The 16,782-nt window shown below is 45.6% G+C and overlaps 1 protein-coding gene across 5 annotated transcripts in view; it reads left to right on the top strand.

Annotated features, from left to right (window-relative positions):
- ANO1 (anoctamin 1) overlaps window positions 1-16,782 on the top strand; it is a 153,764-nt gene that overhangs the window by 60,357 nt on the left and 76,625 nt on the right. Inside the window, exon 1 of one of the 5 annotated variants that reach the window (XM_044269759.1) lies at window positions 9,949-10,312. The exons of the other annotated variants lie outside the window; for them this stretch is intronic. Within the exon in view, the coding sequence (XP_044125694.1) occupies window positions 10,259-10,312 (54 nt within the window). The 5' untranslated portion in view covers window positions 9,949-10,258. Of the gene's footprint in view, window positions 1-9,948; window positions 10,313-16,782 lie in introns of those variants that run through there. 5 annotated transcript variants of the gene reach the window in all.

The following is a 16,782-nucleotide window of genomic DNA, read 5'->3' as shown; positions in this document are numbered from 1 at the left end:
TCTTAAAAAAACTACCAGACACATGCAAGATCCCAGAGTGGTGTTACCACTTCTGCACCTTGCTACTGTCTTTATTGGTCTAATCTCATGGCATCTTATGCATTTATTCCAGGTCCTATACACTCTTAATTTTTAATGTTATGTAACTGTTCATATGTAATGTGCCTGGTTCACCAGCAGGTGGCAGCAAATATAGCAGATCTATAGTTAGAGAGAGTGGAACTTACCATTCCATTCTAACCCCCCTCTGTAGAGGAGTGGGCCAGCCCTATTTCCTGCAGGAAGGGTGGGGCAGAAGTTCTAGTTAGTCTAGCTTACCCCCAGCTAGGGGGAAGGGTGTGCAGGGGCAAGTCTCTGTTGGACGTGCCTATGCCAGCCAGAGCACCTTAAGCTCTGCTGGCCATGGAGGCCAAAGCTTGAAGCTTTAGGAGCCAGGAGGAAAGTTTCCTGGCATAACCTAGAGTCAGACTACAAAGTAACGTGCAGCATCCAGAAGAAGCTCAGTTATACAGCCAGCCTGTCAGTACAGCAGAGCCAGAGAGAAACAGATATAGCAGAGTTGAGTTTGCCTGCCAGTTTCATGCTAAAGCCTGCTTGAACCAAGACAAAGCCTGCAAACCGTTTTGGAGAAACATTTATTCAAGTAAAGCTGCCATTGAACTTCATCTCAAGGTCTGGACTCAAGTTATTCTTTTATACCTCAATTATTCCCCCTATTTATTGCTTCGGAGCCAAAGCCTGGGGTCCAGCCGTATCCAGGTAGGAGCACCGTGACCCACAATTTTGAGACCTTTTAAGCCGCACTACACCACTTGGAAATTCCTACACCTGGGACACGACAGAGAGCCCTAGAGGGAGGCGTCCGTTGCACACAGCACCTTATTATATAGTGTACATAACAGTGCTCCCTAAAAACAGAATCACCTAAGTGCCCCTAGTATGCGGCGCCACACGCCCTGCGCCCCCCAGTATGCGGCGCCACACGCCCTGCGCCCCACAGTATGCGGCGCCACACGCCCTGCGCCCCACAGTATGCGGCGCCACATGCCCTGCGCCCCCCCCCCAGTATGGTGCGCCCTGTGCCCCCTAGTATGCAGCGCCATGCGTCCTGCACCCCCCCCCCCCAGTATGCAGTGCACTACACTCCAAGCCAATCAGTATGCGACACTACACGCCCTGCGCCCCCCATTATGAGCCGCCGCCACACACCCCCCAGTATGCAGCGCCACACGCCCCCAGTATACAGAACACCACACTCCAAGCTGAAAAGTATACAGCGCCCCATGCACTGGGCCCAATGTTCCGTGCCCCCAGTATATAGCGGCACACGCTCTGAGCCTCCCAGTATACAGCACCACACACTGTGCCTGCCCCGTGTATAGTACCTCATGCTCTCTGCCTTTACAATACACTATGTGCTCCCTGTATATGGTGTCTACAGAGGTTGATGCAGATATTGGCTTACATGCTCTGTGCCATCTATAGAGCCACCTACCCTATACTTACCTGTCCCTGGTCCCACGTAGTCATCGTGGCACGCAGGCCTGCTCCTACAGAAAGTCGCCGGCGGTGCGATAATGTCATCATGCCGCCTGCATCACAAAAAGTGCCGAATGGTGCGGCAGTGAACTAAATTCTTCCTTATCCCGCCAGTGCTATGGCAGCTGCTCTATTATATCTGCGTCCTGCCAATACAATTCAGTGCAGGGGCCCGGGAATTGGATAAATAGACCTAGTGACTTTGGGCACAAACCTCAGCGAGTCCCTTAAACTGGCAAACTTAAGAGCTCTGAGGTCCAGAATAGTGGTGTAACAACAACAGGTTCCGAGGTAGCAGCTGGTCCAGTCACACGTGGGCCCCAGTGGTGTCTGAGGGGAAAGGTACTGATACAGGTTTATAAAATGGTCTAAAAGAAAAGCTTTGTTGCCCATAGCAACCAATCACAGCACAGCTTTTAATTCATATTTTACCTGTGTAAAATGAAAGCTGCGCTGTGATTGGTTGCTATGGGCAACACATTTGCTTAATCTTTCAGTATCTTCCTCCTCAGACTTCCGCTCTTGACTCTCCGGTCTGCACACGCACAAAAGAAAATGCACGCATATCAGCCGCCTGCTGACCTTGAGGGGAAGATTTATCAAAAATGGTGTAAATGCAAACTGGCTTAGTCGCCTATAGCAACCAATCAGAGTCCACCTTTCATTTTCCATAGAAACTCTGAAAAATGAAAGATGGAATCTGATTGGTTGCTATAAGCAAGTCAGTCAGTTTTCCTTAATGCCATTTTTGATAAAATCTCTCCCTGGGATCTCTGATGCCATCTCCCACTGGGTGGTCCTGACTAAGGAGGAGTATCTGGTCCTAGTGGGAAGCGCCTTGACAGCGCAGGCCCCATCTTATTATGCAAACCTTCCACCGCTTATTGCGAGTACCGTGACGGTCTACCGGCCTGGTGGCCACCGGAGTTAGCTTCAAGTTAGGACTTCTATGAGCACCGTATGACGGCACTGTACAACTGCGTTTGTACAAAGCCATGAACCACCCGTGTCCACGGGGCCTAACATGACCGAAAGTCAGACATCAGACCCTCAGGATTAATATGGTTTTATAGCAGAAAACGCACTGGTATTTGCAGTTATTTGGAGCTCTCGGAAACCCAGTGACGGGCGTTTCTGCTGTGAACAGGGCCACAACTATTCCTCTCCCTGGCACATGCGCAGATGAGGTGGATTCAGGTGTTTGTGCATGCGCCAAAGAGAGGAATGATTCTGGGACTGTCCACCACGGAAACAACGTTCCACCCTTAGCTCCAGCCGGAAACCTGGTAAAGAACGTGACGTCAGTGGAAGATGGATTTTAGGAGGGGGCATCACGTGACCCAAGAGGTCAATCCACGAAACTTCAGAATAAGCTTTCTCCCATAGTCGTGTTTCCTGTCATTAAGGTGGGTTGGCAGGAAACGCAGGGCCCGGAAAACCCTTTGAATGGTTACCTTCTTCAGTGGCATATATTTACTAATGTCAGTGCATCTAGATTTTGGCGTAAATGGTGCCAAAATATGGTGAAATTGCAGCAGTCGGGTCCGCAGGGGCAACACGTGAGGCACGGTGGGCCAATGGGGGTAGTAGTCAATTTACTCACGGTTAGCGGAGCCTCCTTGGGCCGGCGTGCAGTGATGGGGAGGACGGCACCAGTTCCTCCGGGGCACTCTGTTTGTCCAGGGAATCCCGCCAGATGGTGTTCGAGGTGCCCTGAGTGAAATGGGTTTTTGTTAAGGTGCCTCAGCGGCAGGGTCCCCGGTGTTTGTGACGCCAGCACCATTAGGTACAAAAGAAAAGTAATAAACTGAGTCCAGACCTTGTGCAAAGTTCAACAGCAGCTTTACTTGAATAAACTTTTCTCCAACAGTTTACAGACTTTATCTTGGCTCCAGCAGGAGTTAGCATTAACTGTGGCAGGCAAACAAACTCAACTCTGCTACATCTGTTGCTCTCTGGCTCTGCTGTACTGACAATCTAAAATGGAATCTTTGCTTTCTGCTTCAAGCTGCAACTTCTCTCTCTGTAGTCTGACTCTAGATCAATCCAGGGAACTATTCATCCTTGCTTGAGGGGCTCCAAGCTGTGGCCTTCACCTCCAGCAGAGCTGAAGGTGCTCTAGTTGGCTTAGACAGGACACGTCCAGCAGGGACATATGGACCTGCTCCCTCACTTGGCAGGGGGGGACTCTCAACTCTAACTAGTCTTCTCCTCTCCTTAGAGAGGGAGTTTAGAATGGAAAGAAGGGTTCCATCCTCTACAAAGTAGCACTGCCATGTTTGCTGCCACCTCTGGTGAACCAGGCACATTACATCTGAACATAACCAGTTACAAGAAATAGATTTGCACATTGTGACGGACCTGCAATAAATACACAGATGACATGGGACTAGCCTATAGGAGACAGTAGTGGGGTGCGGAAGTGGTAATGGCACTCCGGGTCATTACACAATTTGGCACATCTAGATGTAGATCTGCGCCTAGTCCAACGAAGGGAGTGCATGCTTCCCAAATGTCCCTCTTTTTGACCCTCTGTCCCTTTTTTTTTTTTTATCCATAAGTGTCCCTCTTTTTGACCTGGAGAATTAATGCATAAATAAATGTACTAAACTGCTCCTTACTAAAGTGTCTGTATGGCTTCTACCTGTATATAAGACCAGAACTTCATTATTTGATGCAATTTGGACATTAGAATATTTACAATCTGATGATTTATGTGCTAATATGTAGATTGACATTGAACCGCAATAAGAAAATTGCCCCAGGGGCTCCATATGCGGGAAAAACTAAAAGGACCTTACACTCACCTAACCGATCCCCAGCTACTGCGGTTGCAAAGGAGTCAGTAATTATGCTTTGGGCGGAGTTAGAGGCGTGACCTAGTATGTAAAAAACTGCCATGATGTGCGCCGCACATATTGTCCCTCTTTGCAATTTTCAAAAGTTGGGAGGTATGGGACTGACGTAAATTTTTTGTGGCCAATCAGATTATCCTTCTCCCTTTAGGACCATGTAATCCTGCATTTCCACATGAATACAAAGCACGATGCACCCATAACCATAAACACGTTCCATTCTCATCCAGAAATAGCCGAGAGTGTTACATAATCATGAGGTGTATCCACTGATGTAACAATATCATACACACCTGTGCTTAAAGGGGAACTCCATCTTAATATCATCATCAACTGGGATGTCTCCTCAAGGCTAACCGCGGGCTGTTTTGCAGAAACTCTGCAGATTTCCGTGTGAATTTCTGTGCATTTCCGCACCAAAAAACCGTGTTACTTGTGGTTTTTGGTACAAATTTGATGCGGTTTTGCAGCAAATCTCACCCTTCCATCGAAAAGGGTAAAATCTGTACAAAAAAAATATATAAGCAAACCGGTCAAAGAATTGACATACTGCGGATTTAAAAATCCAGACGGCCGGTCAATTCCTGCACGGGACGGAGAAGTAGAGATTTATGAAATCTCATACACTTTGCTGGTACTGTATTACACTGCGGTTTTTCTGCACAAGTATCCACATGGAAAAACTGTGTGTAATCCACAACGTGTGCAGGTAGCCTTAGGCTAAATGCCCATGATCAGAATTGCGTGCGGAAAATCCGCAAGGTAGGTAATGCACATTGTATTCTATGAGAATTTGAAATTTTCATGTACACAATGCAAATTTTTTTAGTGCGGATTTTAAAATCCACGGCATGTCAATTTATTTTATTTTTCTTGAGTCGACAGGACTTTGTTTTCCTTCTTGCATAACGGGACCCAAACGGATCCGTTTTGATTCCCATAGACTTCTATGAGGACGGAAAGCGAATGGAATACCTTTTAAAGGCTTCCGTTTTGCATTCCGTCATAATACAAGTCTATGGGCAGAAGAACGGATCTGTCCTTCCGTCTTAGATTCCGTTATAACAGAATGCCCTAACGCTAGTGTGAACTCACCCTTAGTACAGTATTCAGACCCGACAGGAGGGGGGCGTCTAGCAGCATATGAGGTGAGGACTGCCGGGTGGAGTCATATATTTATCTGCAGGTGAAACCTAATTATCTGGGTCAGGTAGGTGTTTTACCAATCATTTACTTGTCCGAGGAGCAAATGACCATGGCCTCTATAGAGGCTGACCTGTGTATAGAGTCTCCAGTGCCGCTGCCTCCAAAACATATAGATCTGCCCAAACAGATTGGATTAATAGAAGTAAGTGCAGATGCTTTTTATTTGTATATTTCAGTTCAAGATTCAAGTCCTGTATGCTTCCGGGAGGAGGCCAGCGAGGGGCACGCTCCCCTGTCCCCCAGTGAACTCCTCCATTTTTAGGGCCCCTACACACACACAAACTTAGGGTGCAGTAATGCACGTGTGAAATAGCTCTTACAGTATGTGGCCATTTTCAGAACCATTGGAGTCTGTGGGGGCCATAAACAATGGAAGCTAGGCCGGCTTTTGATAAATAAATAAATAAAAAAACAAAACAGAACACAATCATTAGGCTCCGTTTTGCGACTTATTTTAACACCTGTATGAAAATATTTTGCCATATGGGAGTTTTTGCACCATGCTGGTCAATTGGGAGTGGTAAGAGAGTGTAGGGGACATGGCAGCGGCTGAGACATTGGACTTGACATATTTACAATTTTTTTCCCGCTTAGAAATGGGTATAAAAGCGGAGTGTCAATGCTGAGGATTTTTTGCGGGTCGGATTGAGACCCATTAATGGTCCCGCAAAAGATGTGGACAACACACACGTGTGCTGTCCCCAAAAAACAGAACATGTCCTATTCTTAGGCCCCTTTCACACAAGCGAGTTTTCCTGCAACGTGTGACGTGAATGCATAGCACCCGCACTTAATGCTGACCCATTCATTTCTATAGGTCTTTTCTTCACGCATCAGTTCTGCGTTGCGTGAAAATCACAGCATGTTCTAGATTCTCTGTTTTTCACGCAGCCCTGGCCCCATAGAAGTGAATGGGGCTTCAGTGAAAAACGCATTGCATCCGGAAGCAAGTGCGGATGCAATGCGTTTTTCACTGATGGTTGCTAGGAGATGTTGTTTGTAAACCTTCAGTTTTTTTTTTTTTTAATCACGCGTCTGAAAAACGCATCAAAATGCATTGCACTCGTGCGGAAAAAACTGAACAACTGAACGCCATTGCAGACAAAACTGACTGAACTTGCTCGCAAAATGGTGCGAGTTTCACTGAACTTAATGCATCCGGACCTAATCTGTCACGCTCGTGTGAAAGGGGCCTTATCCATTTTATGGACAAGGATAGGACAGTTCTATAGAAGGCAGGACGTTCATTACACAAAATGCGGAACTCACGGCTGCGTATATGTGTTTTGTGGATCCGCAATTTGCAGAGTGCAAAAAGTGCGACGGACGTGTGCAAGAGCACTAATAGTCTGACCTCTGGTGGTTGTTTTTCAGTTAGACAGGTTTCATATTCACTTAGACTGATCTAATTTATTTGCGTGTGAAAAAAGTTGGGTCTTTGCAGAAAGAAGTCACATGTCTCCAGGAAAGTGCGACTTTTAATGCAAAAAAAGTTGCAGCTCACCACGGAAAACAGACTAAATTACACTAGCCCTGGGTTGGTTTAGAAACGTGGCTGTTTTTGCGACAAATTCTGGTGCAAAAAAAGTTGCAAAGGTAAGAGCACTTCTGAATTAGTCTAAAAAAAATCTAAATAGTCGGATAAGGCGCAAAAGCCTCCAAAACAGATGCAATTTCAGGCGCAAATGTGAATAAAAAATAAGTCTAAAACTGTTTTGTTAGTTTTTTTTTTTTTGCTAAAAACTGGCGCAATCACTTTAGTAAGTGTTCTCCAATGGGTCTGTTCACACTTTTTTTATTTTTTTTATCAGCCTGTGAATAAAAACCGTCAAAAAATATGTGCTATTTTCATGGACAGAAAGTTCCAAATTTTTTATGCCCATTTTTCAAAGACAGCTCTATAAAAAACGGACAGTCTTACCAGTTTTACCAGCTGTTTTATTTATTTATTTCTTACTGAAAAAACACAGTAGAAACCACTAGTGATTATTTTCCATACCGCATGGCAGTTTTTCAGTGTTATTTGCTGTGGCAAAAAAATTAAAAATCAGTCCTTGTTTTATCCGTGAAGGATCCATGTTTAGTCCGTGTGTCTGTTTTTTGCCCTCCATGTGTCATTCGTATTATTTTCCAGCGCATCTCCTACCAATGGTTCGTAAAAAAACTATGAGAGAACACAGATCCGTGTTGTGTCAGTGGTATTTCACGGACCTGTAGGATTCAATGGGTGTGTTTGGTTCGCATCACAGACCAAAGTAGGGCATGTCCACTGTTAGTGGAAAACCACTGATGTGTGAACAAACACATTAAACACTGGGTATGTGTGCTGTCTGTGACTCACTGAAGTGTGAACAAGGCCTTAGCATGTATACCTTTCATTACTTCAATATAGGTAGTAAACTCTCAGTAGATAGGGCTGTAACTTGAAAGACAATCTTTACTACTGGGACCAGGGCTGAGCAGCACTCCAGTACATAATTGGGCTGAATTCACATGGTACAGTCAAATTGAGGCTTTTGCTGCAATAGTTAGTAAAATCACGGCAGACTGACCCTGTGAATATTCCCATACAGTGCTGTATGATCCATATTCCTCAAAATGGCTCATGTTGATTGGACAATACGTTTTAGTTTGTTGCCCTTCACCCTATTGCGGGACCCCACTCAAGGATGATGTGGCAGTGAAGTTGAACAGTTTTACTATAACCCTGCTTTCACACCTGAGCGTTTCTCAAACGCGCGTTTTTGTCGCGCGTTTTTATGCGCGTTTTTTGTAATAGTAAACGCGCGTTTGACTATTGTGACTATTGTGTGATTGACTGCAGTGTCCTATGGCCACAAACGCGCGTCAAAACGCCCCAAAGAAGCTCAAGTACTTGATTATGCGTCGGGCGTTTTACAGCGCGATCGTACGCGCTGTAAAACGCCCAGGTGAGAACCATTTCCATAGGGAAGCATTGGTTTTCATGTGTTGAGCGTTTTACAGCGCGTTTGAACACGCTGTAAAACGCTCAGGTGTGAACTTAGGGTTTGAGGGGGCGCAACATGTAGTGGTTGCAAAAAACAAAGAATTCTGACACACAGCATTGAGGTTACAGAGTTTGGCAGTTGCTATTACCAATAAAACTGTCTGTGTTAGAGGGCACACAGCATAGTGGTTACAGTCTCTCTGAGGGCACACAGCATAGTGGTTACAGTCTCTCTCTGAGGGCACACAGTGTATTGGTTGCAGTCTCTGTTAGAGGGCACACTATTGGTGACAGTCTCTCTCTGAGGGCACACTCTGTTTTGGTTACAGTATCTGAGGGCACACTGCATATTGGTTACAGTTTTTTACAGGACACCCAGCATATTGGTTACAGTCTCTCTGGGCACACAGCATATAGGTTACAGTCTCTCTGAGGGCACACTCTGTTTTGGTTACAGTATCTGAGGGCACACTGCGTATTGGTTACAGTTTCTTACAGGACACCCAGCATATTGGTTACAGTCTCTCTCGGAGATCATACTGTGCTATAATTTGCTCCAAGAGCAGCTCCCACATAGAACATGGCAGGGCACTATGGGATGGCACACAGTCCCTGGTCACAGCAGCAGGGCCTTGTCAGTTTACATTACAGGCACACTCCACACAGCGATTGGGAGCCACTTGAAATGATTTCCTCATAGATGGCATTCCCAGGCAAGGCGGCGTCCAATCCGGTGCTGGTTAAGACAACAAGGTGGTGGTTCAACTTCCCAGTTCCCGGTCTGGACCCAATTCCTCTCTCACAGACCAGCTCGGTTGCTGCTGCAGCTCTCCATCAGTACATACACTGCCACTGCTCACTACATGTCGGGCTACCCTAGAATCTATCTCAGTACAACCACTGTATTTCGTATAGCGACTGTGACTTAAAAGAGATGCCCTTTTTTTGTCTTGCAAATAAGACTGCAGATGTCTGGAAAAGAGACAGGTAGTCAGAATTGCATTGAAAAAATAAGCCCCACTGTATCTTTTACTCAGCTACGATCAGAACCAGGTGAATAAAATGCAAGAATTGCAGTATAGACTGACACACAGTCTAAATGTGGCCTTAAAAGATTGGCATCTCACACAGAGTTTATGCCGTGGGGGAGAATTTGTCTTGTACTAGAAAAATCCCCTAATTAGACCCTGGAAAGAGTGGAAAGAGGACAGCAAGGCAGCAAGAGAACTGGCTTGGATGAGAATGCCAGGACTATATTTATCCATTCTCTTCGTTTTAGGGAGATGATATTTTTTACACATTTGGAGAGAACTACTTTTCAGGTAGGATGTATATGGAGAAGAGCAAAGCCCTCGGCGGTGACATGTGGATAGGACACTGCAGGACCACTGGCTAGTGAGTGCAGTAGATGGCAGTGCTTGACCTGCAGACTGTCCCTCAGGGCGCTCGGAGCAGATCAGTGAATGTCTACCCTGAGAATGTGAGGTTTTTTCAGGCTGAGAAGCTCATCATGTCCAGCGAGGATCCAGGAGTAGGTGTTGTGCACAGTGCACTCTGTGTGGTGTGGCCATGTACTCCTCTGTAGTAAGTGTAAGCGGTTTAGGTTTATGAGAAGTGTTGGGTGACACTGGAGCCCACCCTCCTCTGGCTGATCTCACCCTGGTAAGGTTTCCCAGTCTCATTTCTCCGTATGTCTCAGAGTCATAAGAAGCAGACGCCCTACATCTCAATGGTCTCGCTAAATGTGAGTATTCTGTATTTCGCTTTTATTACTTTTATTGCTGCTGTTTTTTGTTTTTTTTTTGGGCAGTATTTATAGAGTATCCGAAAATGTATCTTTTTTTTTTTTTTTTTCCTGGAATGTTTCAACCTGCACGGACTTCTGCAAACTTGTCTGAGGGGTTGTAACTTGTAGTCTATAAGGATAGAGAATGCAATAGGGACTGTGTATCAAACAGGTTGGGCTGTGTCCCTGTTGATGCTGGTGAACAGGGTACGTTTGCATCTGCGGCATGCCTGATCCGGTACAACTGCCGGCTGTTGGCCAGACGTTAAACGTTGCATGTAACAGTTTTTGTCTGGCCGAAACCTGGCATTTATGCCAGAAAGTGGCCGGATCGCCGCCGGACCCCATTATAGTACAAGTGAAACTCGAAAAATTAGAATATCGTGGAAAGTTCATTTATTTCAGTAATGCAACTTAAAAGGTGAAACTAACATATGAGATTGCGAGATATTTTAAGCCTTTATTTGTTATAATTTGGATGATTTTCGCTTACCGCTTATGAAACCCCAAAGTCACAATCTCAGGTCCCCTTTGCTCAGGGGGTATGGATTAATTAGCTGACTAGAGTGTGACACTTTGAGCCTAGAATATTAAACCTTTTTTACAAAATTCTAATTTTATTACTGAAATAAATGGACTTTTGCACGATTTTCTAATTTTTCGAGTTTCACCTGTAAATGGAGATCCTACAAAATCCAGCAGGCTGATCTCTGCCAGTGAACGTATCCTAACCTGCTGGGATAAAGCACCATTTTTTTTAACCCTGGGTTCACACCTGAGCGTTTCTGAGACGCGCGTATTTGTCGCGCGTTTTTATGTGCGTTTTTTGCAATAGTAAACGCGCGTATGACGCGCGTTTGTGTGATTGACACTGGGTTCACACCTGAGCGTTTTACAGCACGTTCCTACGCGCTGTAAAACACTCAACAAGGAGAAACCAATGATTCCCTATGGGAATGGTTCACACATGGGCGTTTTACAGCACGTACGATCGCGCTGTAAAACGCACTACGCTCAAAAAAGTACATGAGCTTCTTTGGGGCGTTTTGTCGCGCGTTCCCGTACATAGACATTCGGGAACGCGCGACAATGAGCGTTCGCTTGTCTCTGTATGCGCGCTTGTAAACGCCGGTACAATCGCGCATACAGAGCGCTCCTTTCGGAACGCTCAGGTGTGAACCCAGTGTTAGGGTAACCCTGGGTTCACACCTGAGCGTTTCTGAGACGCGCGTATTTGTCGCGCGTTTTTATGCGCATTTTTGAAATGGTAAACGCTCGTTTGATGCGCTTTTGTGTGATTGACTGCAGTGTTGTCCAATGAGTCTATGGGCCAAAACGCGCGACAAACGCCCCCAAAAAAGCTCAAGAACTTGTTTATGCGTCGGGCGTTTTACAGCGCGTTCAAACGCGCTGTAAAACGCTCAAGTGTGAACCAGGGCCATAGGGAAGCATTGGTTTTCACGTGTTGAGCGTTTTACAGCGCGTTTGGAGCAGAGGACACACATGCTTGTCTGACACTTCCTTTAAGCAGGGAGCATGGGCCTCCCTTCTCATGATCGGCAGGCTCCCTAGCCAGGGGTGCGCCTAGTCTTTGTGCTGCCTGAGGCGAAAACTGAAATGGCGCCCCCCCATGCCAATTTCTTAGCCTAACCCTTTTGCCACAATGGAAGCGCTCATTGCCCATGGCCCTTCCGCTGCCCCCCTCTTGCCCCTACCTGGTGCTGCCTGAGGCGATGGCCTCATTGGTGGTGCACCCCTGTCCCTAACGATCGGACCCCTGATATTCAGACACTCGTCAATAAGTTGTCTTCATGGGACAACCTCTTTAATTTAATGTGTATGGCTAGCTTTAAGGTGCCCATACACATTTAGTGGAAGTCGACTAAATCCCTGATTGCGGCAGAAGCAGCCAGCTTTCTATTGTGTATGAGGGTGTCTCCACTCCCCCCTGAGAGTAGATGGGGGGGGGGGGGGGATTTGAGCATGTTGGATTTCAACATGTCCAATCTTTTGATCCTGCAGGAGAGGAGCTGCTATTAGAGAAGTATCACAGTGACGTATTCTCCTCTCATGTACCTCAAGCAAATCAATGGGTTCCTTTTATCCATGGGTGCAACATCTATGAGGCAGGGGAAAACTTCTACTTGGGTGGAGTACTGCCCTCATTTTCGTAGATCTAAGCCAGTCCCACCTACAATTTTAGGAGAAAGCTAAGAAAGCCAACTGAGAAAGCTAAAAGCGCCCTTAGTTGAGACACAGCTATTGAAGTTCAGAAGTAACCTGAAGGCACCTCTACCATGGTAGAAGACATCGGTATTATAAATGGTATATGCTAAGTGTTGGAGGCTATTGAAAATATTGAACATGGGATAAAGTTGCGTATCTCTTTTGTCCATAACATGTTACTTAGAAAACACCCAAATCTATGGGCACATCTCAGAACCTTTCACATACATATACTGTACCTTATCACATGTGCCTACATACAGCAGATACATGTAACCCAACATCTCCTCCTGTTCCATGATCGACTCGTTAAGAAGAAGCCATACCTTCTATCATACGAGTGACTCGTATGATAGAAGGTATGGCTTCTTCTGCTCTCCTCTGTCATTTGGAAACCTCAACTTTGATGCGGGTCCCATAGTGTGCTTGTAAAAGGGAACAAGTACTCAAGCAAGTCTTCAGGTCTACAAACTTCCTTCTGAAACCCCTAAGATAATATCTCGGATTCCTTTCTGACATATGTTATGAAATCTTCCGTTTCTTATGTCTTATCAGGAGCCAGAAGCAGGTTCTGAGCGGCTGAGATGCCGGGTAAGGCCTTGCGCACTTTTTAGAGAAAGACAGAATGTCACCTCAGATAAAAAGCACATGGCCACTCATTACCAAGACATAATAGGTCTTCATGTGTTTATGGCTCCTTAATAGTCTTGCTTTCTTCATCATGGTTGGTACCATAGGCGTGCCACCCTCTACAAGACGTCTTTAACATGTTGTAAGCTGAATATATATGAGACTAGAAGAAAGGTCAGACCTGTAGAGAGAGTTCAGCGTCTGTACCTTCATCATGTCCTCATTGTATATCACACTTCTGTAAACTACGCTTGGGTATGTGTTCTCTAGATGAGAGGGGTCACCGTCGCATCCCACATTGTATACAACTTTCACGCTTTGTTTAAACATCAATCTGCTGAAAATTGTGGAGTGTATTCGTTATGTCATAATCACCATCGAGCCAGGATCGGTGGTCGTGTTCAGCTTAATAGAGCCGGCACCGAGTAACATCCATACTACTGCACCTCAAGGAAGATCTACAGTGTTCTTCACTAATGTGCTTGAAAATTGCCAGGTTCATGCACCTTTAAAATCCATGCACACAACCATGTTATGGATCTATCATATGGCACCTGTAAGCAGAGGTGCCATACAAACTAAGAAAATGCCTGGGGCCGCAGGGATGATGGGTTCCCTGCTGACGACAAGCAGTTGGCTTAAATAAAATGACTAAAGGGATGGACATACCGGCTGTGCACAGGGGTCCACCGGTAGACAGATGTAGCAGAAGTGACTGCTAAACTGACAGTGGTGCTAAGTTAGTTGGCTGATTCTGGTGGAGTTTCGCAGTGCTCCCTCAAGACATTACTTTACTTGGGGCCCCAGAAATGCCAATCCTGTTCTGTCCCTGCTTGAAGATGTTGGAGAAAAATACTGTGCAGTATGGGGTGCCTATGGGGCTGCAATATAGGGGGCATGCACAACGCTGTGTAGTCGCAATGGCCTGTATGCCACTTATGTCGCCTCCATACAACACACTATTGTTCTCCAGTAGGATTGCTTCTTGCATCCAATGGTGTATTGGAGGAAACCTTGTGTGAAATCTATGGCATAAATGAAGAAGGCAGCACTCCAATGCAAAAGGGTTGTTATAGTCACCCAATGTAGGACAGCAACGATTCAGCTGCTCAATGTATTGATGTTAGTCGATACTCGCCCTATTTATACCATGTTGTATGTGAACACTGATGCTTGAAAGTAGCTGCATTAAGCAACTGAAACATTGCTGTCCTACATTAGGTGAATAAAACAGCTTTTGCATTTGAGTGCTGCCTTCATTTTTGTTTAGTGTTTTGTTTTTGTTTTTTGGGGGCGGGGGGTACTGGTAAGGACTTGGATCGGATCTCCCTGGAGGTGTGTACCCGATTTTTCTATTTTGGGATTTTTTATTACACAATGCTGCTTTACTTGTTTGTTTTTTGTTGTTTTTTTATGGCATATATGGGAACCTGAACAGAGCTAGTATGCGGCTGTAGGCATGAGCCTTTAAAGGGCTTCTGTCACCCCCAAAACACAATTTATTTATTTTTTGGGCTTGTTAAAATCCTTATTTAACGACTATTCCCTATTTAGGGCTCTTACCTTTGTCTGTGGCTTTGTTTCCTTAAAAATAGATCTTTTAAAATATGCAAATCACTTCACTACCAGCAAGTAGGGCGTCTACTTGCTGGTAGCCGCCGCAAAAAAACGCCCCCTCCTCCTGTTGGTTGATAGGGCCAGCGAACGCTCTCCTCCTCCGGCTGGCCTTGTCAGCATTTCAAATCCTGCGCCTGTCTTCATTCGGCGCAGGCGCTCTGAGAGAAGGAGGCTCGCCTCCTCAGCACTCCCTCAGTGCACCTGGGCCGATGACGTCTTCTCTTTCGGTGACGTCATCGGCGCAGGCGCACTGAGGGAGTCATTCAGAGATGAGACCGCCATGATACCTTCTTTCAGCCTCTTCTCATCTCTGCAGAGTTTCACAGAAAAAGATTTGGGTTCCTCACTTTACTATCATCCTCTCAACAACTCATCCTGCTGCTATCCCAAATACTGTGCTAGAGCCATACAGATAGTCCCCCATTTCTCATAATATTATTCCCCCTGTATATTATAATGGCCCCCCTCTGTATTAGTATCAGTGATAGCCAGTTCGCAGTGTTTGCCTGCGAACACATGCGGGCTGCCATGTTGACTCACCCGGCCGGCGATGCACGGGTAAGCCCTAACCTGTGCCGTGAGCCGGTCTGAAATCAAATGTGGTCACGGGTAGCAGGGAGTTCCGAGAACAGCCACCGGGGGCCTTCATCGGGCTGTTCTCGGAACTGCCTGCTCCCGGTGACCGCATTTGATTTCAGACTGGCTCGCGGCACAGGTAAGGGCTTACCTGTGCATCGCCGGCCGGGTGAGTCAAGATGGCAGCCCGCATGTGTTCGCAGGCGAACACTGCGAACTGGCTATCACTGATTAGTATTAATATTAATGACCCCCTCTGTATTATTATAATGGTCCCCTCTGTATTATTAATATAATGGCCCCCTCTTTATTTTTTAATATAGTGGCCACTCTTATTAGTATGATGTCCTCAGTGGTCCTCCTCTCTGCTCCTCCCCCACCCCCATAGTGCCCCCAGTACCTCTGCAATTAGGGTAGGGTACATACATAAAAAAAAATAATAATAATACTTACCTCTCTCCATCACAGCTTGTGGCGCTCCAGCCTTCTCATTGGCCCACAAGCAAGAAGCAGGGAGGGATCATGGGTTCAGATGAAAAGAAATCTAGAATATTTGAAAATACGAATATATATCACTATGTTCAAAATATTTGCTAATTCTCGAAGTGCCGATATTCGCAATTAATATTCGCTATTTGAATATTCGCGCACAACACTATTGACCAGGGTGAAAGGCCACTGTGTCCTACATTAGGTAGAAGGTGTGGTGCTTTCTTGTACAACAACGTCCAACAGACCTTTTCACAAGATCTGAAACAGTGCACACTACAGATGGTTGTCTCCTATTTGGCTGATAGACCAAGTCATGTTTCAAGGCCTAAAAGTGGTGCTAGCAAAACCATTTATTATTCTTCCTGGAGAAGTGCTATTTTGCATACTTTTTCCAAGTAAGCGCGGTCCTAACTTTGGCAAGGAGAATTTGCACCTGGAACTTGGTATAGTAATGGCTCATTATTTTGAGGTCCTTCTCAAGTTCTCAGAGCTGCCGTTCTGCTCTACTGCCTTTTGTGATTATATTAATTGCCATTGATGCATTTTACCAACAGCTATAACCTTGTGGATTATCAGACCTTCTGGAATGTACCGTATGTTACTTACTCCTACCTACCATAGTAATGGAGGTGACCACAATCTGTCCAATAAGTGCTTAACCTTGACTGACTTAGCCAAAGGTACCATGACTGGTTTCAGATGACTGTAATACAGCCACAATTTGGCGTCCATATTATGACTTCCACCCCGTTCCTCATGGATTTTCTGAACCAAATGTAGATCATTATAGAATCTTATAGTGATATACATTTGGTGCAGCAAGAAACATGCAAGGTCTAAGTTTTGAAACCAAATCACCTTTTTGTGAAACAAGCCTTTTGTCATTT

The sequence above is a fragment of the Bufo gargarizans genome, chromosome 10, assembly GCF_014858855.1.
Source record: "Bufo gargarizans isolate SCDJY-AF-19 chromosome 10, ASM1485885v1, whole genome shotgun sequence".
NCBI classification, from domain to species: domain Eukaryota; kingdom Metazoa; phylum Chordata; class Amphibia; order Anura; family Bufonidae; genus Bufo; species Bufo gargarizans.
Note: the sequence above shows the minus strand (reverse complement) of the source record. Positions and strands in the feature narration are given on the sequence as shown.